This window comes from Parus major, chromosome 24 (genome assembly GCF_001522545.3).
Source record: "Parus major isolate Abel chromosome 24, Parus_major1.1, whole genome shotgun sequence".
NCBI classification, from domain to species: domain Eukaryota; kingdom Metazoa; phylum Chordata; class Aves; order Passeriformes; family Paridae; genus Parus; species Parus major.
Window position 1 is genome coordinate 6233797 of NC_031792.1, and position 26261 is coordinate 6260057.

Genomic DNA, 26261 nt, shown 5'->3' on the forward strand with positions numbered 1-26261 from the left:
AAAAAGCCAGTTCTGGTCAGACAGTGCAGGTCCTATGACAAATCCCATGGGAACTGTGGTGTGAAATCCCATTCCAGAAGAGCTATAAAATGGAATAAATACTATCTTTCAAATCTATACAGGAATAACTTATCCTGCTTGGTTTAAGGAAATATAAACATCAGGGAGATACTACTTTTGGCGGCACAGACAGGAGAGCTTTTACAACTAGTAACTTCATCCCAAATGTCTGCTGGAGCATGGCTGGATATGAAGAGCTCTACAGCATCCCACACCCACAGAAAGTGCAGACAGAGCAGGGCATGACAGAATGGAAAAATCAGCCCAGGGGATATAATTAGGTGTCAAGTTAATATTGCAGCCGCTTCACCACCCCATTCCTTCCAGCTGGCTTCCCAGGCTCATGCACATCCAGTGCTGGAGCCATGTGTCCATCCGTGTAAGCCTGAGGAGGAGCAAACCACTGGATTTACAAAAGGCAGTAAAACTGCCCTGAACACAGAGAAAATCAGGATCGAGCTCCTGTGAGCATCAGCAAACCCTTAAGGAAAAAGCTGGGATCCCTGTGGACTCCTCTGCCAGCCACATCCATTTGGCACATTAAAAAACAACCTTTTTGCAGCAGCTCCTGTGCTGATCCCAGTCTGTTCTTTAGATGCCAGGTCTGATCAATGTGCCACGTGACACAGATTCTGAGCAGGTCATTTGGCAAATCCCCTTACACCACGCAGCAAATGCCATCTGCCAGGCACTGCTCACAAGTGCTGCTGTGCTCCCCCCAGCCTCCACAAGGCTGCTTTCCCAGCCTGCAGCAAACCCTCAGAGCTGGAGGAAAGGCTCATTTCAGATGGCTCCCTGGAAATCAGCAGGTGTATCCCAGAATAAAGGCACGTCTGCTCTACGCTGGAGCACAGGAGGGGGTGAAAGCTGTAAGTCCTACAGCACGTCAGTCACAGGCTCAGCTGGAGCAGATCAGACCCTGCACCTGGGAGGCTCCAAGAGGCAGCCAGAACCCAGCCAGCCAAGCTCCAGTGTTATGTTCCCAGGGATGTACAACAGCTCTCACCATTTTCCACCTGGGGCAGACTCTGAAGTGAGCAGAGCACTTGAACATTAACCCAAGAGCCCTGGGAACCAAGTGCTCCTTTTTTGGGGACCAAAAGCGGAGGTGAAGCCTCATGCTACCTCAGCATCAGTGAGCTCCAAGGAGGACCACAGCTGATGGCTTCAGGAGCTAACAGACACACCCTGAACCATCTGAGCTGGGACAGGCAACAGGTTGTCACGGAACACACACCCAGAGAACGTTGGGGACATGCCCAGCAGTCACCCACAAGGACAGATCCCAGCAGAGCAGGTGGAACACGAGGCCTGGAAGTTGCCAGGGAAGGAGTTCCATCCTACTCAAGCAGTGGCCAGAAAGGCCTGAAGTGTGCACTGTACTGCACTACAGCACTGGGAGGTGAGCAGGCCCAGGTCTGCTGCAGGGCAGCACAGATGGAACAGCTCCAACCCATGCAGCAAAGGACAAGGCTCTGTGTGCTGACACAGCCAGTGGTGTTTGTCCCCTGTGGGAGAAGAGCAGCCCAGACTGCCACACACAGCTGAAGCCAGACCCCGTGGGATGTCCCTGTGTGTCTGACCCATCACTACCCGTTTACAACAGGCCAGAGGTCACAGATCTCACCAGTGACCTGCACAGGGCTGAGCCCCCACCAGTGCCATTTCCTGCATGCAGGAGCCCCAAAGGATGAGGCAAAGGAGTTTCCCAAAACTTTGAACTCCCTTGGCAAGATTTGCTGAAGCTGCAAATCTTAAAGACATTAATGATCCCTACTGCAACCACAAGAGGGGTCCCCTGGAATCAGTAAAGCCCCCTGAAATTAGTAAATCAAGATGCAAATAAATAAACAGGTAAATAAATCAAGAAGCAAACATACCAAGTGTAACTTGTCTCTAAAAAATTCTTTTTCTCTTTCTCTGATTCTGCTGCACTTCTGAAATTTTCTTTCGATTCCTGGATTTCTCAGTCTCCTTTGGGCTGAATTCTTTTGGGATCCTCCCTCATGGGGAGCCCTGCTTATCTCAGTTCTTTAGGTTTGATGAAAACTCCCAGCTCGTTAGAATCTTGTTTCTCATGTTTATTAGAAGGTCATTACAAAACTTGGCAGGTCTCTCCAGACTGACTGCACAAGTTTAAATCACTGCAATCTGGTACATTTCTTTCTGATGGTACAACAAGGCCTTGTGGCTCACTCTATGTCTGAAAGCACTTTTATCTTTATACTTATTCTTATCCAATTAACAATAGACATGTATATTATTTTTCTTAATGACCCAACACCTGTGTGCTGCACTGCGACATTTTCTATCCAATCACTCACTACCACCCAAAAACCTCTAGGAGAGGAACATGAAGAAGAAAGAAGGAGGACAAGAGACAACATCCTAAATCCTCCATCTTGTCTTCTGTTCTCTAAACTAACTTTTTCACCCAGTGTCTTAAGAAAACTCTCTGATCTACACACTTACACTTTTAGCTCTTCTAACTTTAACAGTTGTTTTCATGTATCACCATGAAAACATGCTCATGAATTTCATGTTGTATGAAATTCAGTGGTTTTCTGGATCTTAGAGTTAAATATCAGAAACAAGAGCACACACTCTGTATCCCAGACTCCAAGAGCAAGAGGCAGATAAATAAACAGCACTCCCCCTGCCTGCCTGCCCCATTCCCAGCAGGAAACTGGGGGTGACACTGGAGCAGGGCAGGGGAGCCAAAGGGAAGGTGAGGGCTGCAGCACCAATGCTCTGCCTCAAGTTCTCTTTTGTCATGAAGAGCCTGGGCACAGTGAGAGTAATTAATAAACCCTGAAAAGATCCCAGCAGGCTTGCTCCAAGCATTTCCTCATCTGGTTACCAGGACGATCTGTTCTTTAAGCTAAATATAAATATACCATACCAGCACCACGGATATTTTGGGGGAATTCTGCACAGTTGGAAAAAAAGGACTGAAATTCAAATAGGGCTAAAATTGTACCAGAGGGGCCTTTGCTGGAATGGTGACTTCATTTTTCACATTTCTGAACAAAGACACCTGGCCACTGGGTATATGCTTAACCTCCCTCTGCCCTCTAACACTCATTTTAAAGATGTACATCCACACATGGAGGGAACAGTGAATGCTCCCTCAGAAGGAAAAGGCAGGATGACAGCACAAGCCAAGACTTAATTTTGCAAATGTCAATTGTGCCCAGACCATCACCTACAACAGCTTCTGACACCACACTGTGACTTTTTCAGGTAGCTCTGTCCATCTGCTGCAGAAATCCCTCCCCTGGCAGGTGAACTTCCCAGTTCAGGAACTGATTTTGTCTTCTAGATCCCAAACCACAACCCAGATTGGAACCAGACAGGTGCCTCAACCTCATCCCAGCAGGGAACCAAAGATTTCCTCTCACAAGATGCAACAGCAACAACACTAAAAAGTTCCACTAATGGCAGTTAATTGCTGTGGTTTCCTGCAATTACAACAATGAGACTCGGTGGCACAAATGGTTTGCATTAAGAGCCATAAAGGCCCACCTGGGTCAGCACCTGGTTCCTGGCAATGCCCAGGAGCTTTGGGAAGGCAGGAGGAGGGAGCAGAGGGTGACAGTGCATTCCTGGGTCCCCAGAGCCCAGAACTGCTGCCTGGTTATCCAGCCGAGCACACAGCCCTTTCCAGGGCCACATTCCCAGGCAAGTAACCAAAATCACTGATCCTCAGTGTGATTCTAGTCCTCTACTGAGCCATGGGATCTTCAGCCAGTGACTCCAGAAAAACTCCCTGCAGTGCAATCACTGCCTCAGCTGCAGGCAGCGAAAATCCACTGCCAGGTGCTGCCTGGGAATGAACATCCAACTCTGCAGTGCCTCCTGCACACACCTCCTGTTCTACACAATCACAATAACAATCACCCCTCCCTCCTTCCCTCCACTATCTCCAACACCAGGTGGTTCCAGGAGACAAAGTGCAAAGGGCTGGAAATGTGGATGCCTCCCCAAAGGCATCCACATTTCATCATCGCAGCAGCCAAAGGAATTAATTCAAGTACTTCTAAAGCATCTCTTAGCTGGTTTGAAAGGTTTATTGCATCTCTGAGGGCTCATTAACTGCTTAATTCTCTGCCATTACGAGGAAGCAGAATTCCTACGGTTTTCATTCTGAAAAACATTTTGATTCATCCGCACATGAAGCATATTTCCTTTCCTATCATCTTGTTGGGTGGGGTTTTTTTTTAAAATATTTTGTAATGTTCCCTCCCTGGGCTTGTGTTCTGTTTTCTTTTCTTAGCACGTTACTGGAACCAGAAGTGCTTGCTCAGCCCAGGGCATGAGGCCTCCCACCAAGCCCCCCTCTGGCACTGGCATTTTCCCAAAATATAGCAGTGGGGTGCAGGTCCCCCAGGCCAGGCCTTGGGGCTGGACAATGGCCCAGAGCACCTGAAATGCTGCTCCTCACTGAATTCCACACATAACAAACCCACAAGGGAGCTCAACCTCCAGGAGCATGGAAAACCAAGTGCCCAGAGCTCCACCTCAGCAGAGGTGACAACCAGCACCCAGTGCCAGCAGACTTGGGATGCAGCAGGAAAATCCAGACCTGAGTAACAGGAGGTTAAAGGCTGTTTTGAGCCACCAGGATAGAAACTGGAACAGTCAGCCATCAGATAAAATGCAGGTGCAGGAACTCACCCCTGGTTGTCCAGGCTGCCTTTGGGAACCTGCTGGGGAGGACAGGCAGGGGAAAAACCAGCAGAGGAGGACACACACCCAGCACAGCACAAACGGTGCCACTGCAGCAGGATGAGCCCTCTTCTTGGAATTCTGTGCCTGGCCAAGACTGACAACTTCCAGACATCTGGAATTATCCATATAAATCCCAACTCCCTTGCCATTACTGTGGGATTATGTAAAAACCAAACAGGGAATATCCCCTCTTGAAGAAATACAGTCGTTTTTACTGCAGTAATTTCCTATTTTAACCCAATTTTAGAACAGCTAAAGGTTAAAAAGACTCTAAGATCATCAAGGCCATTTTCCAAAAAACTGGCCAAGTATTTCCTTAAAAAAAAAACAGTAAAAACCCTATAATATTTCAGTCTGTGACTTTTAAACTTCTCATTTCTGAAGCTCTTCCCTCCACCTTAGTTACACAAAGGTGTGAAGTAGCAGAGGAGAGAAGTTAAGGATTTTCTCTTTATTGTTGCATGAGGGGCTCCCTGTCATACAATATTGTACCTGCATGTGTCATTCCACAGGCACACCGACCCCACCAGCCACTGCACATACAGAAAAACATCAAACTTTAAAAGACTCTCTTCTCAGGACTTTTGTCTCGTTTTTGTCTCATTCTTAAATCCCCGGTCCTCATGTTTGAACCAGCAAGAGAAATGTAACACCAACCAACCAGACACTTTCCTTCCTTTCCAAGAAGATCAAGGCCACGTTGGATGGGGTTTGGAGCAGCCTGGTCTAGTGGAAGGTGTCCCTGCCTGTGGCAGCATGTGGGACTGGGTGGGATTTGAGTTCCCTTCCAACCCAAACCAGTCTGGGATTCCATGATTCTTCAATTCCCTGTCCCTGATTTCCAAGCTGTGAGCCACATTTACATTATGCACACTGGTGATAAGCTGTATGAAGTCCAAGCTGCAGCAGTTCCTGGTCACACACACACAGTTCTTATCTGGAGTGTGACTTTTGCACTTGGGAAGTGCAGCCATGTCAGAGTGGACCATAGCCCACGAGCTGGATCCCTGATCCACGCAGGGCTCACAGCACCAGACTCTGCTTCCTCAGCCTGGAATTGTGTTTTATGGCAGCTCAGCAGGACTGTGGAAAGCAAAGTGTAAAGTTCAGGCCTGGGGAACATAAATCCCCCTGGGCTGCATCAGGCAGGGCAGGTCAATAGCCACGTCTGTCAGGTCCTGGGAGATCAGTAACATTCCTGTGGCTGTGCCAGGACAGCCTGGAATCTGAGGGCTGAGGGATCCTCACTGCCCACTCTCCTTGCTGGAGATGTTGTACAGACAATCCCTATCCCAGGCTGTACCCAGCCAGTTCCCAGGGCTCTGGTTTAATTGTTTTTAATACAAAATATCACAGAATCATTAATGCCGGAAAAGTCTCTAAGACTGAGTCTAACTGCTCTCCCATCACTGCCATGGCTGAACCATGTCTCCAAGTGCCACAACCCCACAGCTTTTAAATGCCTGGGCAACCTGAGCAGTTCCAATGCTTGACAACTCCTTCACTGAAGGAACTTTTCCTAATATCCCACAAGACACTACTAATACTCAGATTTGGCCAATGTGCTGGAGCTTTTTTGTTTACATCAATTACACTCCATCCAATAAACTGGGGGGGGGAAGTTCTCCCAGTGCTAAGAGCAGCAGGGTAAAAGCACAAGCAATCTGTGATGTTTTTCCTCATGTTTGTTTCCCCCACAGCTGTAGTGTTTCAAAATGCAAATTAATTTTCAACTCCTGGCTGTCCTCAGGGTCACTCAGGCACAAAGAATCCTCTCCTCACAACTGCAGGCAGGGAAAGGGAGAAGGGGAGAGACAAACTGGGTCTTTTTTAACAGCAAAGTTGTTCCCTGCCCAGCAGCCCCAAGGATGTCCCTCCAAAGAAGAGATTCTCCACAGGGATCCCATGTACCCCTTTGTAATGCTGACCCCAAATCCCAGAGGGCAGATGATGAAGCAATAACAATGCTTGCTGTGGTTGGAAATTTGCCCAAAATAGCTCAAAACTTTGAGAGTATTTGAAAGTATCAACTTGTGTTCAGTTTGTTTGTGCAGCAGAGAACACATCTGCAGCAAGGGGAGTTCTCTACTCATCACCAGTTTGGGACAACTGTTCCCTTTTCTCCAGGCTGCTGCATGTGCCTTTGATGTCACACAAGGCTGGGTGCAGAGACACTCATCACCACATCCAGGGGGACTTTAGGCACCTAAACTCTGTGGCTTGCCACACTTCAACACCAGGAATGTTTGGATTTGGGATGCAAACCCAACCCAAGGAACACAATAAATACAGGGGGAACACACAGGTATATTCACTTAATTCCTACAGACATTCACAACTGGATGTCACCAGTGTAACCAGATGTCACCTGTGCTGGCACTCAGATAAATACTATTTGGTATTTATATCCCACTCCTAATCTCCCCAGGTACCTCCTGGGTATTAGGAATTTACCTTGTGGCACACCTTGGGGGTGGATACAGGTTATTAGTTTGATTGTACAAGCCTAGAGATGGAATGGGAGATAACAAACGAGTTCCCCAAGGCAAAAAATTTGTGGCAGGGACAGGTTTGAGCTCCCAGCTCAGGGCCAGAACTCTGAGTGCAGCTGTGACCATTGACTGTCCCAGTCCTTTGGAGGTTGATTTTTAATTTAGAAATTACTATAAATCAAAAACTACTGAAAGGAAACTGGTTTTGACCTGTTTGAGGCTGCCTGGTTTCAATATACTGCCAATTCAATTAAAAAGGGTCAGTCAGGAGAGCAGGATGGAGGAGAAGGGGATGGTTAAGATTACCTGGGAAATCAGAGGCTGTCAAGCCACAACAGTCCCACAGAACGTAACTTTAAAACCTTTTCCCCCTCATTCACCCCGTGTGTGCACAGCAGGGACTCAGGTGCAAGTGAAAATGCTGAGACAGGCCAGCATTTCCTCAGTGCATAACACAAAACTGTTTATAGATACACAAATACTGCCGAGGGAGGCAGAGCAGGAGGATCTCCAGTGTCCCCAGTTAGGTGGCCTTGTCAGGAAACAACAAGATCCACCCCTGATCTGTGAGCTGCAGCTCTATATATAAGCAACCAAGCCCAGATATCCAGGAGAGCATTACAGAAATAGCAGGATGAGTAAGATGCATTGTTTTTCCTACTGAGCTAATGGAGAAGTTAGGATCCCCTTTTTAGACAAACACCTGGAATGGGATAGACAAGGTGAATCACCTCCAGATATCCCCACCTGCTTGGGTAACAAGTGTAAGGGAGACACACACTTTAGGGGACTTGCCAAAGTCACACAAGAAATGTCTCAGCAGAAAAGAGAACTGTAAAACAAAAACTTCAGAACTCAGGTTTGTGTCCTAATCATGAACTGCTTCAGGCATATAAATGCTTAAAAATAGAGACAGAAGGAAAACTGGGATAGCAGGATGCCAGAGCTGAACCTGCTTGGAGGTTTGAAACTTTTCAGTTCACATCCAAACTTGTCAGCTTGAACACTCTGAAAATACCTACTGAAAGCACAAAAATGCCCCAGGGGTTCATTGCAAGAGTGAGCACATGTAACACAACCTCCCAGCCTCGTCCAGAGCCAACGTGTCCTCCCCCTGCTGCAGCCCACGTCACCCTTCTGTGGGAAATGTCACACGCATGTCACACACAGCCAACTCTTCAATAAACCTTTGTACAGGAACAAGTTGTTACTGCCTGAACAAACCCATTGATGTGGCTGCCAGCATTCAATTCCAAACATACCTGGGAATCACAGGCCAGGCTGCTGAGCTGCCACAGAACTCTGTGGAAGCAGCAGGTAAAAACAGAGTGTGCATTTCACATGAAACCTCTGCCAATATTCCCAAGTCTTTCTGAAGAGAAAATTTTGGAGCAAACCCATCATGAGCATGGATTTCAGCTGGGTCATCAGAACACTGAACCCCAGAAAGGTTTGGGTTGGAAGGGACCTTAAAGCTCCCCAAGTCCCACCCCTGCCATGGACAGGGAAAATGCTGTAACAGGGAGTGGGAACTGGTCACATTCACTCTCACGGAGCTAAAACAGCAAGAAAAACTGAAATTACTTAATCTTAAAACTCAGCTGTCCTGAATTCCCAATCAAGGCTTCCTTCAGGATGGCAAAGATTCCAAGCCAACCAGGCAGCCTTTTATTATAATGACAATTCTGAGCTGGTAGAAGGGGCTCCTCTCATCAACACCAGGAGCCAAAGGGGTGACATAGATTGCTAAACCTGTGCTTGAGCTAAGGGTAACCAGAGCTTTCAGAGATCCCAGCCAAGAGGCTGCTGAGATCTCATTCCTTGTTTCTCTGTTCTGGTGACAGTTCCCTTTGTATCCAACTCTGCCATAAAATACCATCAGGGGCAAATACATCACCCAGCTGTAGGGAGGGGATGGCTCCAAGGGATGGATAACTCCAGAGGACCCCAAACAAGCCATGATGTCACCAGGAACCCCAAGATGCTATTATGGACCTTTCTGAAGAGCATCAGAAGCAGCACAGGAGAATAAAACCATCCCTGCAAACCCCTGCTGTTCCTGCACAGTATATAAAGAGATACAGATCCCCTATCTGATATTTTCTGCTATTCTCTTCTGTTTTTATTTAATTCTACCCACCTGTCCAAATTATTGCTGAATAAATGTGGAGAACTGGAAGAACAGGAAGGGCACAGAGCAAGATCAGGCGAGTTAGTGAACTGTCTTTACAACTTCAGCAGAAGTCAATGCCTCTTTTTTATAAAAATTAAAATCATGTATAGATCCTTCACTAAAGGAAATGTGTCAATTAAAAATTCTGTTTGTGAACATATCCTTTCCAGTGATGGAAGCTGTGATGTATGAACATGACAAAGGCATAATGAGATACAAAAAACATCACGTGCCATTAGCCTACAAGATCCTCTGTGGATACAGCTGGTTGTATGATGGATTATCTCTGGAGGTGAATCTGTGACACGGCCTCACTGGGGACCCCAGGGCTGGCTTGTGCTTCAGTCCAGCTGCTAAGGGAGAAAGGGTCATTCCCAGCAAGCAACAGGCAGCAGGAACACTTCTGGCTTGGAAGAACAAATGGTGACCCCATGCTCAGCAGGCCAAGCAATCCCAGCACATGATGCCCAGCAGTATTTGAATAAAAAGTACATTGCAAAGTAACCTGTCAAGTGCTGCAGCTCAGGAGTCCCTCACCTGCAGAACAGCAAATTGGCTTTTCCCTGCTGGGTGCTGACCCACCCTGGCCTGCGCTGACCCATCCCACCCCATGGAGCAGCCCCAGCTGCCTGGGCTCCCCCTGGCTATTGTGGCTCCATGTGACCCCTTGTCCCTCCACAGCTCATCAAGAACATGCCCATTTCCCTGAGCCCTGCCTCTCCTGCAGCCCAGCACTATGGTCCCCCTCACTCCCACACGTGTCACACCCCCAGGAGCTGTGGAGAGCTCCCTGGCCAAACATTCCAAGCAGGAACCAGGGCACACTGCAGCTGCTGCAATGCAGCTCTCCACCAGCTCCCACACTCCACAAACATGTTCTGCCAGCACAATCCTGCTAATTGGGCTTGGGCTAAATTTAAGTTGTATTTCGCTTCCTTCAAGAGAGAAAACCTTGGGGGAAAAAAGAATCACTAGCTACAAAGGTACAAAGAATAAGAACAAGGTCCCTTCAGGTTCAGGGATTGGGGTGGATTTGCTGTATCTCACAGCTCCATAAACTGTACCAGGACCCAGGGAATGGCTGGAGCTGTGTCAGGGCAGGCTCAGGCTGGATACTGGGAAAAGCTTTTCCCCCCAGAGGTGCTGGCACTGCCCAGGCTCCCCAGGGAATGGGCACAGCCCCGAGGCTGCCAGAGCTGCAGGAGTATCCGGGCAGTGCTCCAGGGATGCACATGGTGGGACTCTGGGTGTGTCTGTGCAGAGCCAGGAGCTGGACCAGATGATTCCATTTGGAATACTCTGTGAATTTGTAAAACAAACCAGCAAGGCAGGTGGCAATGCACCAACCCAACTGGGAGAATTTCTGACGGCAATGGAGAAACAGCAACTCCCTGCTGAGCATGGTCTGCTGCCAAGTGACTCTTCCCTGGCAAGAAAGTATCCCAAGCCCAGCAGGAGCCAAGGGATGAGTAAGGCACTGGATGGGACGCAGACAGGACTCTTCAGGCAGGCTCCACGGGGTGTCTGAGCTGACTGGAGCAATGTTGTGCAAACCAACATACTTGAACGGAGCACTACCACAGACTGCCAAAAGGGAAGTCCAAAATCCCTCATATCAAAACTGGTTTTACTCCTGCAGGTCCCAACCCATCATTCAGTGCTGACATGTGACAAAAGAGAAGAAAAGGACACCCAGCTGAGACTTTCGCTGGAAGCAACACACCTATGCATACCCAGCCCCATGCCCAGGAGCCTTGTGACTCCCAGTTCCCTCTTTCCCAAGCAGCTTGGAACACAGATGATTTTGAAAAATAATCATGTGGTCTGCCCATGACTGAGAACCTCACCAAAGAGACTGGACAGCAATGCTTCCTTCTCTCCTTCCCCTCACCTCCAAGGGCCTTCGGGGGAAGGACTGCTTGGCACCTCATGGAGGTGTAAATCCTACCCAGGAAGGGCTCCAGCACTATTTGGACAGCTCAGAGTGTCAGCACAAACCAACTGGAACTGAAAAGCAAACACTGCCCAGCACTCACAATCCCCACCATGAATCACCAGAAACACAGGAGAGTTTAGGGTGCACTGCTCATCCCTCACACTGTTACTGTAAACACTTGATAAATCCTCACCTCCCTCCCTGTAGCTGCTCAGACCCACACAGGACACTCGGGGAAATGACAAGCTGCATCCTCCCCAGGGCAGCAGCACCAGCAGCCTGTTGCTGCACTCCTCCTGCCTTCCCCAGACACCCTTTCCTAGAGAAAAATCTGGGCACAGACATCTCATATCCTTATCTTTACAACTGCAGGTTCTGTCCCACCAGCCTGGGAGGCACCTTCAGCAGGGAGAGCATGTCCTCAGCACAGGCCCATCCCAAAAAGTCAGATAACCACGACAAATGCTCTGCCAGGTCAGGACTCCACGAGTGCAGCACGTGGAGCTTTGCAGGATGGCATCCCAGGGCTCCTGCTCCCTAACAACAAACTGGGGCACATTCCTGCTTCACTTTCCTCCTGTGCATCCCATGCCAAATTTATCTTCCTGACAGTGGCTCAGAGGATGCAGAATGAGGGATTACTTGCTGAGCCCACAGAAAGACAAGGTACTGCAGTATGTGAAACATGTCCTCTGTGTTTGTAAATCCCCTCTGGGTACACAGCAAATACATTCTTCTCCTGGCTAAGCAATCTGAGCCAGATGCCTCTGTGTATGGTTTATTAAAACAATGTTACACTTACTGCAGTTTTTGTCCTTATCCCTTTTGTTCTCTCCTTCTGCATCCTGCTCACTAAAAATGAGCAGTTTCAGAGATTCATGACTAGAGCATTTGGACTACTCACGTTGTTTCTCAGCAAATTCTTGAAAATTTGTCATCTTGACAAAGCTGGTAACTAAGAAAATTGTTAGCACAACTCCAGTTTGTTTCAATATTGCATTTTTGAGGTACACACACAATGCCTGCTCACTCACTGCAATCACTAGGGACAGGGGCATTTGCTCCTTCAGCCCTGATAAATATTTTTCAGGACTGGACATTGACCCAACAAAACTAACATGAGCTTAAACAAATCAATGAATGTACTGGGTTCTTTTTCTTCTGAGCTCCCATATTCTAGCTTGTGATTCCAAAGTACCACCAGCAGCTACCAAGCACAGACTTCAGCCAAAGCATGCTCTGAGCTCCTGGAAAAAGCACTTGATGCTCTGATTATGAGAAGCAGCTTCTTTAGTTCACCTCAGGCCCCTTTCAGCAGGTCAGCACTGCAAGAGGCTCCACAACTGAGCTACAGGAATGCTACAGGAGGAGGGAATATTAAAATGCTGTGCATGCAGAGCTCAACTTGCAGGGTCTCAGAAATGTCTCCACAAACCCCATCCCAGGGATTATGTCACTTGGAATACAGGTCAGAGAGCTGAATCACACAGAAAACAACAATCCTGCTGTTGACATTGAGCCATGCCCTTGTTGGCAACATTCAAATTGGATCTGCTTCACTCCAGGGAGTTAGGAAAGGGTTATTAAAGCTAGGGTGAAAGCAGCTGGTGACTCCTGAGCTGAGGAACCTCATTAGCACAGCCAGTCAGTGCCACCACAATGTGTGGGGTGGTGGGGAGAGACCAGGACAAGGACAGAGCTGTCACAGACTGTCCAACAAGAACCTCCAGTGGAGTTAAAGCAGTCTAGTTCAGCCCAGGATGTGTCTCTGAATGCTAAATAAACCAGCCCTTGAAGCCAGGGGAGGAAGGCAGCAGAGGGCAGGGAAAAGCTTTGGCCATCGCTGACTTGTGCCTAATGAAAACAGACAGGAGGAGGCCTGGGGATGAAAGGGAATTCCCTCCTTCCCATCAAGGAGCTCAGTCTGTTGGCATGGCTCCTGCCCTCCAAGAGTGCTCCCACAGCATACACATATGGCTCTAGAGCCATCCAGTGCTGTGAATTACCGACTCCTGATGCAGTTCCACATAGGTCACTGTCTGTTCCTGACTCCATCTCTGGTGATTTTCAAGTCCCAGGAAGGATCTCTGCTGGTTCCAGCTGAGCCAATGGGCCTTGCCACAGTTCTGTCTCCATAAGGACAAGCACATACTCTGCACCAGCTGGTAGTGAAAGACTTTTATGTCAGGTGAGGGAGTGCACATCACTGTTACCAACCAAATTAACTGGAAAAAGAGCAAGAAATGGCTCCCTGCCCTTTGCCAGCCCTTTTTCAAAAGGCATTTGGATGAACAAGGAGTCTGAAGACTCACTGAAAACTGCTTTAACAGATAAAACTCTTTTCCTGCCCCACACATCCTGGCACTTCTCCCTCTGTCAGCACACAAAAGCTGGAAGCCATCAGATGGACAACTCTGGCATAAGAGATCTGCTGCAAAGCCACCCAACAGATCCCATCACTGCTTTCCTGACAGCCTTAAGTCCCAGGCAAACCACCTACAGCCAACAGCTGCTCCAGGCTGTGTTCCCAAATACCCCTGGTGTCCCCAGCATATCTCCCGTGGGAATGGCCAAGCCTGGGGAGCTGGGACAGCATGCAAGTGCTCTGGCTGCTCCTCAGCACTGCAGCAACCTGAACTGGAGGTGGCACAGGGAGAGGGCAGGAAACAGCCTGTGAAATCGAAGTTCATCCCTGGAGGAGTGGCAACAATTCTGTAATTTTTTCTTGGAATGGAGAGGTTTTCTCCTGTGCCTCCCTGAACTGCTGATGGGGAAGGAAAAGGGACCCGGAACAGAGAGGAAAAGTCAGCTGTGAGGAAATACAATATCCAGTTAATTCCTGTAAATCCTGCAAAATCCAAGGAAAAGGCAGATGAAGGATTTACACTGCAAACTGTGCTAGAATCATACAAACATACTGAGTTAAGAGAAATGTAAGGGTTTAACATGCCTGGTAATGAATCACTGACATACAAATAAAGCTTATATGCCTGGGAAAAAAAAATACTTCAAGACTTGAAGAGGTTGAAAACCCATCTGCAGGAGCTGTAGCCACCTTCAGTGCTTCCACATCGAACCATGACGCTTCCCACATCGAAGCACAATGTTTGCTTCTCATTAGCCTCAGTTTCCCTTTCAGCCACAGATTTGTGTCACACATTTGTCCCCCAGCACAACCCTGAACAGCTACAATCACCCTGACAAATTCCCAAGAGAGGAAGAACTCAGGAGCAGGTTGTTTCTTACCATCATGGCCAGAGTTGAGCAGGTGCTCCCCCAGGTCACAGCCAAACACCCTTTCCTTGAGGATCCCCCGCTGTTTCAGTTTCTGCTTCGTTGGGCGTGACTTCATGAATGTCCGGAGGAAGGTGATAAGCTTCCCGTGCTTCTTTGACACTGCACAAGACAAGGAACAGCCACTTCATTCCAGACCTGGCAACCACTGAGCAGAACTCAGCAGAACTTCTACAGAGCACACAAGAACTGTACTAACATTCATATCAATTATTTACAGGAACAGATTTTCCAAGGTTTGACACTAAACAGAGACTTTTGTTCCAACCCTTGGCTAGTGCAGAGTTACCAGGAGCGAGCTGGAATGGAAGGACTAACACAAAGACACATTTTTCTGCAGAGGAGCTTCAGGCAGGAGTCACCTGAAGGGCTGATGGTGGGCAGCACCAGGGACAGGCAATTTCTGCAATCTCTGGGAAAGGGAATAAGGCTCAGCTGAGAAATCTGGTAATCTCCTGGGCAAACCACTGTGTAATCTACACAAAGAAATAAAGCTTTGTGACTGGCCCTCATTGTGGTCTGTGGCCCCTCCAGAACAAAGGGCTGACTATAATGTGAGACTGAGCAGGTGGAGCTCCCTGAGAGCCCAACCTGCCCTCCCAGCACACACAGCCTCTCACCACACCTGCACAGGCACCACCCCACAGCCTCTGCAACTCCCTTCTCAAGGAGTTTTTATTTTCCAATAAAAACACAGAATCACAGAGTTAATGAGGTTGGAAAAGACCTCCAAGGCTACTGAATCCAACCTGTGCCAAATCTCCTCTCTGACACCCTGCCCAGAGCACTGAGCACCACATCCAGGTGTCCCTCGGACACCTCCTGAGATGGGGACTCCACCATCCAGCCCACTGAACAGGTCACAGAGGCAGCTGATTGAAGAGATGCAGTTTATCCTCTCCAGAATGAGCACAAGCAGCCTCCAAAGAGAGGAGGATGTGGCTCAGGAGCCACTTTCCAACCTCCTGCTCTGTCTCTCTGGGTTGTGCTGGGGAAACTCTGATCCCTCTGCTAAAACCACCTGCCCAGAAGCTGAATCCCAGTGCAAGGCAAAGGAGAGCAGTGGGTGACAGCAATGAGCTGGCCCTGGGAGGACAGGCCAGCCTCAGGTTGAATGGGAGCAGAACAATGCCCTGGAATGTCAATGTTTCTCCTCAGGCCCTCAGAGCCTCCCCAACAAAAGTGCCATTGTGTACACATTTAAAAGCAGTTTAATTCAACAGAAGAGCTCTACTGAAGAGAACAAACTGCTGGGTTCAAAGGGCTGTGCTTTGTGAGGAAGCCTTTGCAGCTGGGGCTGTTGTAAAGGCTCCTGCAGCAGCAGCAATCACCCTCCCCAGCTCCTCCCTCTCATCCCAGGCAGGAAAGACAAGACCTATATATTCCACCTGCACTAAACCCACAAATACTGCAATCAAATATCAGCAGAGTAACACCTTCCAAAGCAGCAAAGACCCCCAGGACAAAGGTTCATCCCTTCAGTGTCACCTCTGCTGCCAAATGAAATGTGAACTACAGAGAGCAGCTCTGAAACTGGGACTCAGCAAAGCAGAGATGGATGGGCACTGCTTCACTCGAGGGGGGTTCTTCAACCAGGGAACATGGAAAACCTTGTCCCAAGATCGTGGCTATATCACACAGTGCTTCAGGATGCTTTAATCCCTTCACACAGTTGAATATTTCTCCTTCCATTTTACCAGACACTGACATAGGCCCTCTACTGATATATGTAATAAACCTGATAGATTTATTGTCACCTTGAAAATTAAACCTTCTGATAATATTTTTATAGTTTTAGTTACTTTCCCATTAAAGTCCTATAAACATAAGTTGTTTATCACATTCCTTCTAAGAAATGTCTTTTGATGGACACTTCTCATGACCAGTGTGCTTGGGAAGGTGGTAACTTAACTATCCAATCCCTGGTCATTGTGGAGAATCTATAAATATTGGAGTGAGAGAATAGAAGACTTTTTTTAACACTGAAAGTGTTCATGTGAATCATTTCATGTCCTTTAGTGACAATTTATATTTATATTTTAAACCCGATTCCACAGACCTTAACAAATTTGTACCTCTGTAGCGATGTGAGGAAAGCAAACTTCTCCTTCTGCACAAGTCCCCTTTAGCAGTACAACACCAAACTGATCCTCAGCACCACCTGAGTACCCAAAACCCCCAAATCCCCACCAAACTGCACCCTCAGCAAGCAAACCCAATTTAACAACCACAGGAGCCTTGAGCATGACAAACTGTGGCTGTGGGGGCTTTAATTAAAGGAGTGTTTGCAGTTTGACAGGGTTTTTTAATTGCATGCAATAAAGGAACAGATTGTGCTGACATGCCAAAGTTAGGCTGGGGTTTGGTTGTATCCATCACCACAGGAAGGTAAGGGCTCATTTATCACATCCTATCGGCCCAGCTCAAGGATAAATGGAGACAGTCTCATCCTGACTAGTGTGGAATTTCCAAGGTTAGCACCCTCAGGGCTGCTGTGGTAACACCACTGGAGGTGAGGGACTGAGACAGATGCTTTCACAACAGGCAAACAGAGCACCTACTAATCCAAAAAAAGCAATCATTAATATGTGTGTTTTCACTTGAATCATTTCACACTCTGTATACTATGTACCTTTGACTTAATGAAAAATGAGCCCATCAGAGAATGGATTTTAAACAGAGAAAATCACCCAATTCTAGTCCTGAAGAAATTCTACTACTAATGCAGATCAACAAGTGACTTTTGGGTGTCACCTCAGCACTAAAACCAGAAGAAAAAAACCTGCAATGGATGCACTTCCATTGTCCAAAGATGTACTTGGCTTAGCATTGGCTTCACTGACCAGCAAAGTGACCTTACTTTTTAAAACATAATAAATCTGCTCTGCCTTTAAGCCACTCAGTGCAGGTTAAAATAATTGTCCTGCTTTCTGCACCATTAAGCAGAGTCCCATAAACTCCCTGCCACAGAGAAGTGGTGCAGCAGCCAAGGACTCTGCGCGGGCAGGTTCAGAAATTCCACCAGAAATTCCTTTGTCCCCAGCCTGTGGAAGTGATTACATTGCTCCTTGGTCACACAGAGCCTGCTCTGCTCATCCCAGTTACTGCCTGCTTTGCAGAGCCTCTGTGAGGCTGAACCCAGCTCTGAGGGCTGGACCCACGCAGGAATGATTCACTCGGGCTTCTGCTGGGTGGGGGAGAACAAGAGAACAGCAAGAAAATCCAAGCAGTCATCTCCCTGCTGACAGGTTATTAAGGAGAACAAGAGCAGGTAGGTGTCTGAGAGGGATGAGCTCTGCTCCTGAGCTGTGGGAGCTGCCTCCTGCAGCAGCAGCAAAGGTGGGAACTGCCACCCTCTGGCATTACCGACCCTCCAACCACCAGAACATCCCCAGGGATTCATTCCTGCTGCATTCTGGTTTAGGGGAATGGCAGCAGCCAGCAGTGCTCTCCTGCTGCAGCACCAGCAACTGCTCTGCACCCAGAATTGCTGACTGCAGGAAAAACAGGGGATCAAGGCACACGTTTTAGACCTGAAACAAATCTACAAGTGTTACAAACCAAGGAGAAAACAATTAACCCTTTCCTATCATTACTGTCCCACTAATAAACAGGGACATGATAGAGCTGATCCACTCAGAGCTTGTGACTCCACACGAGGTGTTAATAGAAATAAATTTGGGAATCAGCATTACTAACAGACAACTTCAAATGGCTGCTGTGCTTCAAGTTACCAACTGAAAGCCAAACCAAACTAAACAAATATTCCAACATTTATCCATACTACTTTCCACCTCAGACTTAACCACCATAAAACACATTGTTTACCAAGAAACTGAGACTTTCCTAGAAGCAAGGGCTGTTTTTCTTCAGAAAGGCAGATTTGGCTTAATATCCTGGCCTGAAGAAGAAAAGAGAAATTCTCCATCCAGTGGAGTGAGCCTGGCTGCAAAAAACCCCCAAATGAAACCCAACTGAAAAACCCCACCTGAGTCAGGACCACTTCTGAAGTTTTGTTGGCACAAATGTGTCAATTAGGAGCACACAAAAATCTCCCCCCCTTTGCTGTCATGACTGTGCTGGCCAAAGCCTTTACATGGTGGGAAGGGGAGGAAGGAAGAGGAATCCTTGTGCCAGGTAGTCCATTGTGGCTTTGGGAAGCTGCCCACTACCTCCTCCAGGAACATTTTAGGATCAGGCAGCGCTGCTGTTGTTACACCACCAGCATTGCTGGTGCAAGTGAGGCCCCAAATCCCCCTGACATTGGTAAAAGCTATTAAATAACAATCACTTCATTAAAAGCAGGGCTAGTTCACCCTCAGGACATGCTTTCTGAAGCTTTACTGGAGAGCTGTGCTAGCCATCAGCTCTTCATCAGCTTCACACTCTTGGTCAGCACAACTCGCCCTCCTGGAAGCCCACAGGGATCCCTTGGGATTTGTTGAGGACTTCTGAGCCTTCCTCTGAGCTCAGCCCTTGATGGCACTCCTGGTTGTCCCCACACCAGGAGCTCAGCCCACACTGGCACTGCTGGGTGTCCCCACATGGTTCCCTGAGGCTGAGCTGAGCCACTGCCGTGACCTGGATTAGGAATAATCTGCTGCCCATGATGCTCTTAGGGCAGAGCTGGGCCAGCCCAGGTGAGACAGCCCAGAACTGACCTGCTCCTGATCCCTCCTGTGCCCCATGGACTCATTAGGGATGCAGTTACTTGGGATTCACAGCACAGTCCAAGAACTCCACGTGGCTCAGCCCAAACTCCACAAGTGATGTCTGGCCACAAAATCCTTCCCAAGACAGCTGCAATATTCAATTACAATTGCCCAAAGGGCTGCCAGCAGAAGGAAAGGTAGGACAGCAAAGAGCACTGGCTCCTTCTGTTTCCTTGGCTCTGGATCATAGAGACCAAACAGGTAAAACCCTTTTAACAAACAAACACAGCCTTACCATGTCCCCAGATTTTTCTGCTCGGCAAGAAAAGCCCTGTGAGGCAAAGGCTCAAGAACAAAACACAACCCAGCAAACCCTGCAGCAGGACAGCATCTCCCAGCTGGCTCATCCTGCCTCTTCCCAAAGGCCAGGGGACATCCAGGCAAATGACCTGGCTACAGATTCTGAACACAGAATCACAGAGTGCTTTGGGTTGGAATAAAGCTCATCTTGTTCCAAACTCCTGCCACGGGCAGAGACACCTTCCACTAGACCAGGTTGCTTCAAACAGGGCAATGGCAACTTCCTCCAGGACACCCTCCCAAACTCCCTGCCTGTTTCCCAAGCCCTCTGCTTGTTCCCTGCAGCCTCATTAGCCTTTGTCAAGGGAAAACAAGCCCCTGCTCCACAAAGAGCACCTGCCCCATTCCCTGTCAGTAGCACTAATATCTGGGCTTTGACAAAATCTCCTTCCCAGGCTAATAGCACCATGTTTTCTGATGCAGGGTTAGCAAACTTGGACTCCAAGAGAATAATCTTGGAGGGTATTTGCTGACCCACATTCCCAGCATATGGGCAGCCTGTTTGTTTCTGTTGTTCTGTGATTTTACAGGTCACAGCACCCAGCTGGTCCCCTCTGTGAGGGGAGCCTGGTGCTCAGACCAAAGCAACAATAACACGTGTGGCTGCAGAGCTCCACAGCAACCAACAAACTGCATTGGCAGGCACAAAATCATAGATGGAAAAAGGTGTGGGAATGTCATAAAGAAAAACATTACAAAACAAAAATGAAATCCATCCTCTCTGAAGGGAGATTTACAGCAAACCAGGCAAAAATTTTTCCAGGCTGTTAGTCCCTCCAGAGCCATTCTCTTCTAAAATTAAACTGCTGCAGGGAGAGAAGGAGAAGCAACAGCTTCTTCTGAAAAAAGAGCAGCACCAGGAATCAGGAGATGAGAGGCTGGGGTTGTTTTTGCCACACATTTCCTGTGCTCCCGATTCTGCATGCTCAGGATCACACTGAAGGGTGGGAGCGGAGCGAGGCCAGCTGGGTCCCCACACAGCATCACTTGTGCTGACCCCTCCTGAAAACATCAGCCAAAATACTCAATATCCATCCCCTCACACTCGGAAAAACCTGCTCTGCAGACCCACATCTACTGAGAAGAAGTGATGCCAAGCCAAGAACTGAGTCACATCTCCCAGTTCTCTGTCATGTTCCTTAGCAACAAGACATTTTCCTCCTTCCCTCCTGCCACAGCACACTCTATTTTGGAAGCTCATTTACACAGCCCTAAAAACCCCAAGCAGAATGTGGAGCCATGCACCACCAAGCACCATCCCTTAGTCCTTAAACAGGATGCTGGGTTTGAAGAAGGACCAACCAACACAACAATAATCCCACTAATCTCTATACAGGGCTTCCTCAGCAGGCATAAAGATTTTCAAGAGATAATTTAAAATTCCATAGATAAGAGAGTCTAAAATTATCTTTCTATCTCAAATAACTTGATAAATGTGTACTGACTGGTTTGTCATAAACAAGAACAAAATAAATGTGTTTTCTGATGCTGCAGCATTTCTCTTGTCCCACGCTGCCATTGGTTAAGGCTGGGCTCTGAAGTGAACAAGTATGTTAAAGGTGATTAATTTCAGTGTGATTTGATAAAAACCATTCAAATTAACTAAGAGAAGAACCAGCCAAGGATAAGGACAGATTTCCAGCTACCACAAGAGCCCCACACGTATGGAGAGTAAAGTAGGTCATTGATAAGAGCTGTTGCTGTTTATTTTTACAAAGCCTGTAAGGAAGCCGTAAGGAAGCAGTCTCTTGCATCTGCCCAGGCTCCTGCAGCCATCCTTTGGGCAGTGTCTGTGCAATGACCTCAGCACAACTCCAGCTATTGCCCATCCCTGCCAACAGCAGCCCTCAGCTCAGGCTGGCTCCTCTCGGTCAGCACAGAACATCTGGCTCCAGAGATCCACCAGCTCGGCAGCTCACGATTCCTTCAGCTTCTGCTGCATCTGGGTCTGCTCACTCCTCTGCTAGAGACAGGACACTGAAAATCCTGGAGCTACCAGCATGGTGGCTACTCTCATTTCACCAAAATCACATGTCACTGTAACGACATGCACCAGGATCATCTACAGTGTGAACTGCATGGGGAAGTTTCTTTATGGCCGTGAGAAAACACAGACATGAACCAGGAGCTAATGTACAACAGCAGAACCTCTTTCCACCAAATTTTTGAGTGTTTGTAATGGCTTAAGAATGATAACCACGAAGTTAGTCTGATACATAACTCTATCACCTATGTCTGATACCAAGAAATCTGTGCTATTTTCCAGCCTTAAGACATGGCTGATCTTTGCACAGAATTTAAGACCTATAAGGAAGCACTAGGATGATACAACCTGACCTCCTGAATAAACAGACCCCAGGACATCTTCAAATTAATCCCTGAAGGACAGCACACCTGCCCCAGGGTAGTGGTACATGGCCAGGAGATATAAATCAGTTATTTATGCAGTTGAAGGCTAACAGAGACATGAGAGAGGTTTCAAAGGTTGAAGGGCTGGCAAGGTCCATCTATTAATTCTATTAACAAGTTTAAATTGTATTTTGGAAAAAAACAACAGTTCTGACTAACAGAGTCCCAGTGATGATGCAGCAGGGACAGGCTGGGACAGGTAACTGGGGGAGGAAATAATGACGGATGGGGTTGTAGTGCAAAGGAAACCAGTTATTAGAGGCCCAATCTGGAAAAGGAGTGGGAGCTGAAAACAAATCAATAGAGATTTAGCACACATGGCAGTGGGGTCAGCAGCTCAAGTAACACAAAGAGGTCACAGGGCCAGCAACAAAACTAGGAGACAAGGGGAGCAAACTGGGAAACATGGAATTAGGAGAAAAATATCCAGAGAGACACTTGAAAGGTCTTTTTTCTCTTTCATTCTAGCTAAATCTCTGTTCTAGCAGAGCTTAATGCAGCCCTTTTGCGTATCTCACCTGGAGACTGAGGATCCTTTAGAAAGGCTGCTCTGACTCAGGTAACCATCACAGGCAGAACTGAACACCAGATCTGCCCACCCACATTCACTTTGGCATATCAGGATTGTTTGACGTTGCATGCCCAAACTCCCACCACACCCAAAGATGTGAGATCTGCCACCAAAATGTGCCTGTGTGCAACCCTACATTCCCAATGAAGAGAATGTGATGCTGTAACCTGAGAGTACCTCTGAAACACAATTTGCATGGTTTGAGAAGAAACCCCCTTTCAGAATGACCCCAAAGGTTGTGCTGATGTGGCCTATGAAGGGTGTTACTGGTTCCAGAAAATTCTGGAACCTCAACTGGGGCAGCAGCATTAAGGGTAAGCATGAACATTAACATCCAGCACCCTGTACTGGGTAACTCTGCAGATGCTTGCAACTCGGAGAAGTGGAAGAACAGTCAAGAGGCAAGATGTCACCTTGGCATCAGGTGACACCAGAGCAGAGCCATCTCTGCCAGAAGCTTTTCCAACTCACATCACCAACAGGAATGTGATCCACAGAAAGACAGTGATGGCAATGCCACACGTTCCATGTTGGAGCTGACTGGAGCTGCTAGCTATCCATACAGATGGAATTGCCTAATGGACAACCTCAACCTCCCTTTAAGACAATCTAAACCAAACATTTTTTGTCCTGGCTCCAGTGGCCACTGCCTCAGAGAAGCCAAGAGATGACTGTTCCCAAACTCACACTCCCTTGAAGGCAAAGTATCTTTGCTCTGTCTAGTTCACAGCCCAGCTGTGCTCCATGCAGCTCCTTCCCTGATTAAAATGCTTCCCACCAGCCCCGTGGAGCTGCATCTCAATTCAGCGTCACCCACGCGATTCCTGCGAGTGGCAGCAGCACTGCAGGAGATCTCCCAAAAACCTGACAGTAACCCAAAGCTGACTCTGCACCACATCAAGCAGATTTGGACACAGGCAGGCAGCCCAGAGCCTTCCCAAGCCATTCCAACAGGAGTGGGGCATCAGCTGGGGGGGATGACCGGAGTGACGGCAGCACCACTCTCCTCCAGCCTGGCCCGGTGGGCGGAGGCGAGCGAAGGAAAAGGATCTGATGGGAATCAACAAACAATGCAAGTGCAATAATGAGGAGTTTGGCAGATGGAGCCCAATCCCACAGCAAGAGGGTGTCTGCTCTTCCACAAGGCCTTGGGAAGGCACAGGGAAGGAACAAACCCTTTTGATTCCATGGAGAAGGGGCATGAGCAATCCCTCTGGAAACAGGAGGAGGCCTGGGTCAAGGCACACTGCCTCGCTGCTCCTGGTGCCCGTGGCACAGCCTCTGCCTCAGTCCTTGGGTACAGACTGTCCTGAGGTACGTGTACTCCCAGCATGACAGGGAGTCTGTGCTGCTCTCACAGCCCCTTCCCAAAGGCTGCCTCTCATTTGAACTGGCCCGAGGGCAAGCATTTGCAGCCCAGACCAGTTACTTCCAAACTGCATGTAACCTACCCTTCCCAGACTGATTCTGCTCTAGTTCTCCTGTTTACAGCCCTGACTTCCTAAACTGTTCATACTTTAGCTATCAACCCCTGCATTAAGCCCTGAGATGATTCTGCCTTTGGAAGTTTTCACTCACCTGAAGTGGAAACATAAACAAATACTGAAGGCCATGACCACAATTTTCATTCACATTACAGTCACTTTTTACAGCACAAGGAGGATACAATATCTAAAAGAGGATAAAAAATACATTTTCACATACATCCTCCTTACACAGCTAAAGTGAAAAAAAAACTTCACTGAAAGTGAAAAATCTGACCTAAAAGTCTGGGGATTTGAGGTGAGTTAAATCTGCTTTTTAAGACTTAAGAATGCAGATAATGTACTGTTTTGCCTGGTTTCTGTTCTTTTCCTTTCACTTCCCAGTGCAGGGCTTTGATTTCAAATGAGCCTCTTTTATCAGGCCTGTGTGGTGCCCAGAACAAAGAAGGTCGAGGAAGATTGGAAAGGGAAGGCCTCCTGTCTGTCACAAATAATCAGATCCTACAGGGCATTTAGTCCTTAAAAATGGGCTCTGGCTTTTAGGAGGTTTTCTGAACAAATATGAACAGACAAGCCATGGCTACTTGCAAAGTGTCTACTTTGATCACTGTAACATCTCACCCTGAGAATTTTGTTTTCCAGAGTGTGCATTCCCTGCCCCAGGGCTCCAGCAAACAACGGGCTGGCAGTTTTAAATAGGAAGCCCCTTTCTCCTGACCAACAGCATCAATAATATTAATGCTTAGGAATGTGCCCGTCTGGGGAAGGAGGGAAGTAAAAGGATAAAGTGATGTGCAAAAATCTATTGAAATTTAAATTGCAGACATTCCCCTCTGTCAGCTGCCTCTTTGGGAGGGGGTATAAATCTGAGAGGGAGGCTCTGAACTCCAGCCCTGCAGCCCCAGGATCACGGCTGGGGTGGGGTATGCACACTGCAATTCCTTCCCTGCTGGGATCTGGGTGGGAATCCTCACACAAATCATCCCGGACATGAAAGAGGCTCCCTTTAACAGCTTCGGTTTGCTACACACCCATGACCCGAGAACAAATCCAATAAAACAATTTACAACTATGGACCCAGTGTGGAGCAAGGTGGAATAGAAACCTCAAGGCAGAGATTAGTTAGAGGGAAAGAGAAGTAAAACATTTAACAAGGAGGGGGAGAAGGGTAAGTACGTAAATTTAATCGGTATTTGGTCACCAAGCCAGGAAATGACCCAAGGGCACAGATCCCCGAGGATCTTCTCCCACTGCAGCACAGGTCTGTAACCAGCAGCCAGGGATGAGACAGAAATGACTGACACCAGGTGTATTTTACCTGGCTGAAAACATGATCCCAGGCAGGGAGGCATCTGAGAACCCCGACAGCATCACCCCCCTCCCCGTGCAGGACCAACTCTGCTCCAGGCAGTGTCCTGGCCAGGACACCCCAGCACCCCTGGGCCCAACAAGGGCTGCTCAGTACCGTCAAATCACGTCGGCTTGGAAGGGACTTTAAAACCCATCCAGTCCCACCCCTGCCACGGGCACAGACACCTCCCACTGTCCCAGGCTGCTCCAAGCCCCGTCCAACCTGGCCTTGGGCACTGCCAGGGATCCAGGGGCAGCCCCAGCTGCTCTGGGCACCCTGTGCCAGGGCCTGCCCACCCTGCCAGGGAGGAATTTCATCCCAGTATCCAATGTGATGTACCAAGAGCGTCCTTCCCGCACCACCGCCACCGGGACACAAGAATCCTCCTCCAAAGCCACTCATTCCCCTCACACGCATTAAGTACCTGGCAAGTTATTAAGAAACAAGTGGCGCAGACACCTCCGCCGCGGGTAAGCCGGGCTATCGCTTCCTCACCTGGCCCTGCTCCCAGCCGGGTCCCCGCGCCCGCTCCGCGCCGGGCTGCGCTCGGCTCCGCCGGGATCCGCGGGATGCGCCGGGCGCTCGCAGCCTCTGCGGCTCTGCCAAGCCCCTCCCCGGCTCCTCCTCCGCAGGTGCCTCCTTCTTTCCTTCCTTCCTCCTTCCTTCCCCCTCCCTCTCTCCCCCCTTCCCCCGCTCCCGCAGCCGCCCCGGCGCTGGCCCTGCACCGCCGCCAGACCCCCCTGTCCCT

The 26261-nt window shown here is 48.4% G+C and overlaps 1 protein-coding gene across 7 annotated transcripts in view; it reads right to left on the reverse strand.

The window, feature by feature from the left end:
• ARHGAP32 (Rho GTPase activating protein 32) overlaps nt 1–26261 on the reverse strand; it is a 236175-nt gene that overhangs the window by 22082 nt on the left and 187832 nt on the right. For 5 of the 7 annotated variants that reach the window (XM_015649713.3, XM_015649712.3, XM_019008920.2 and 2 more), the window contains one exon: nt 14639–14788. In XM_015649713.3, coding sequence (XP_015505199.1) covers nt 14639–14788 — 150 coding nt within the window. Of the gene's footprint in view, nt 1–14638; nt 14789–25937; nt 26127–26261 lie in introns of those variants that run through there. The other 2 variants (XM_015649715.2, XM_015649716.1) reach the window with 2 other exon arrangements.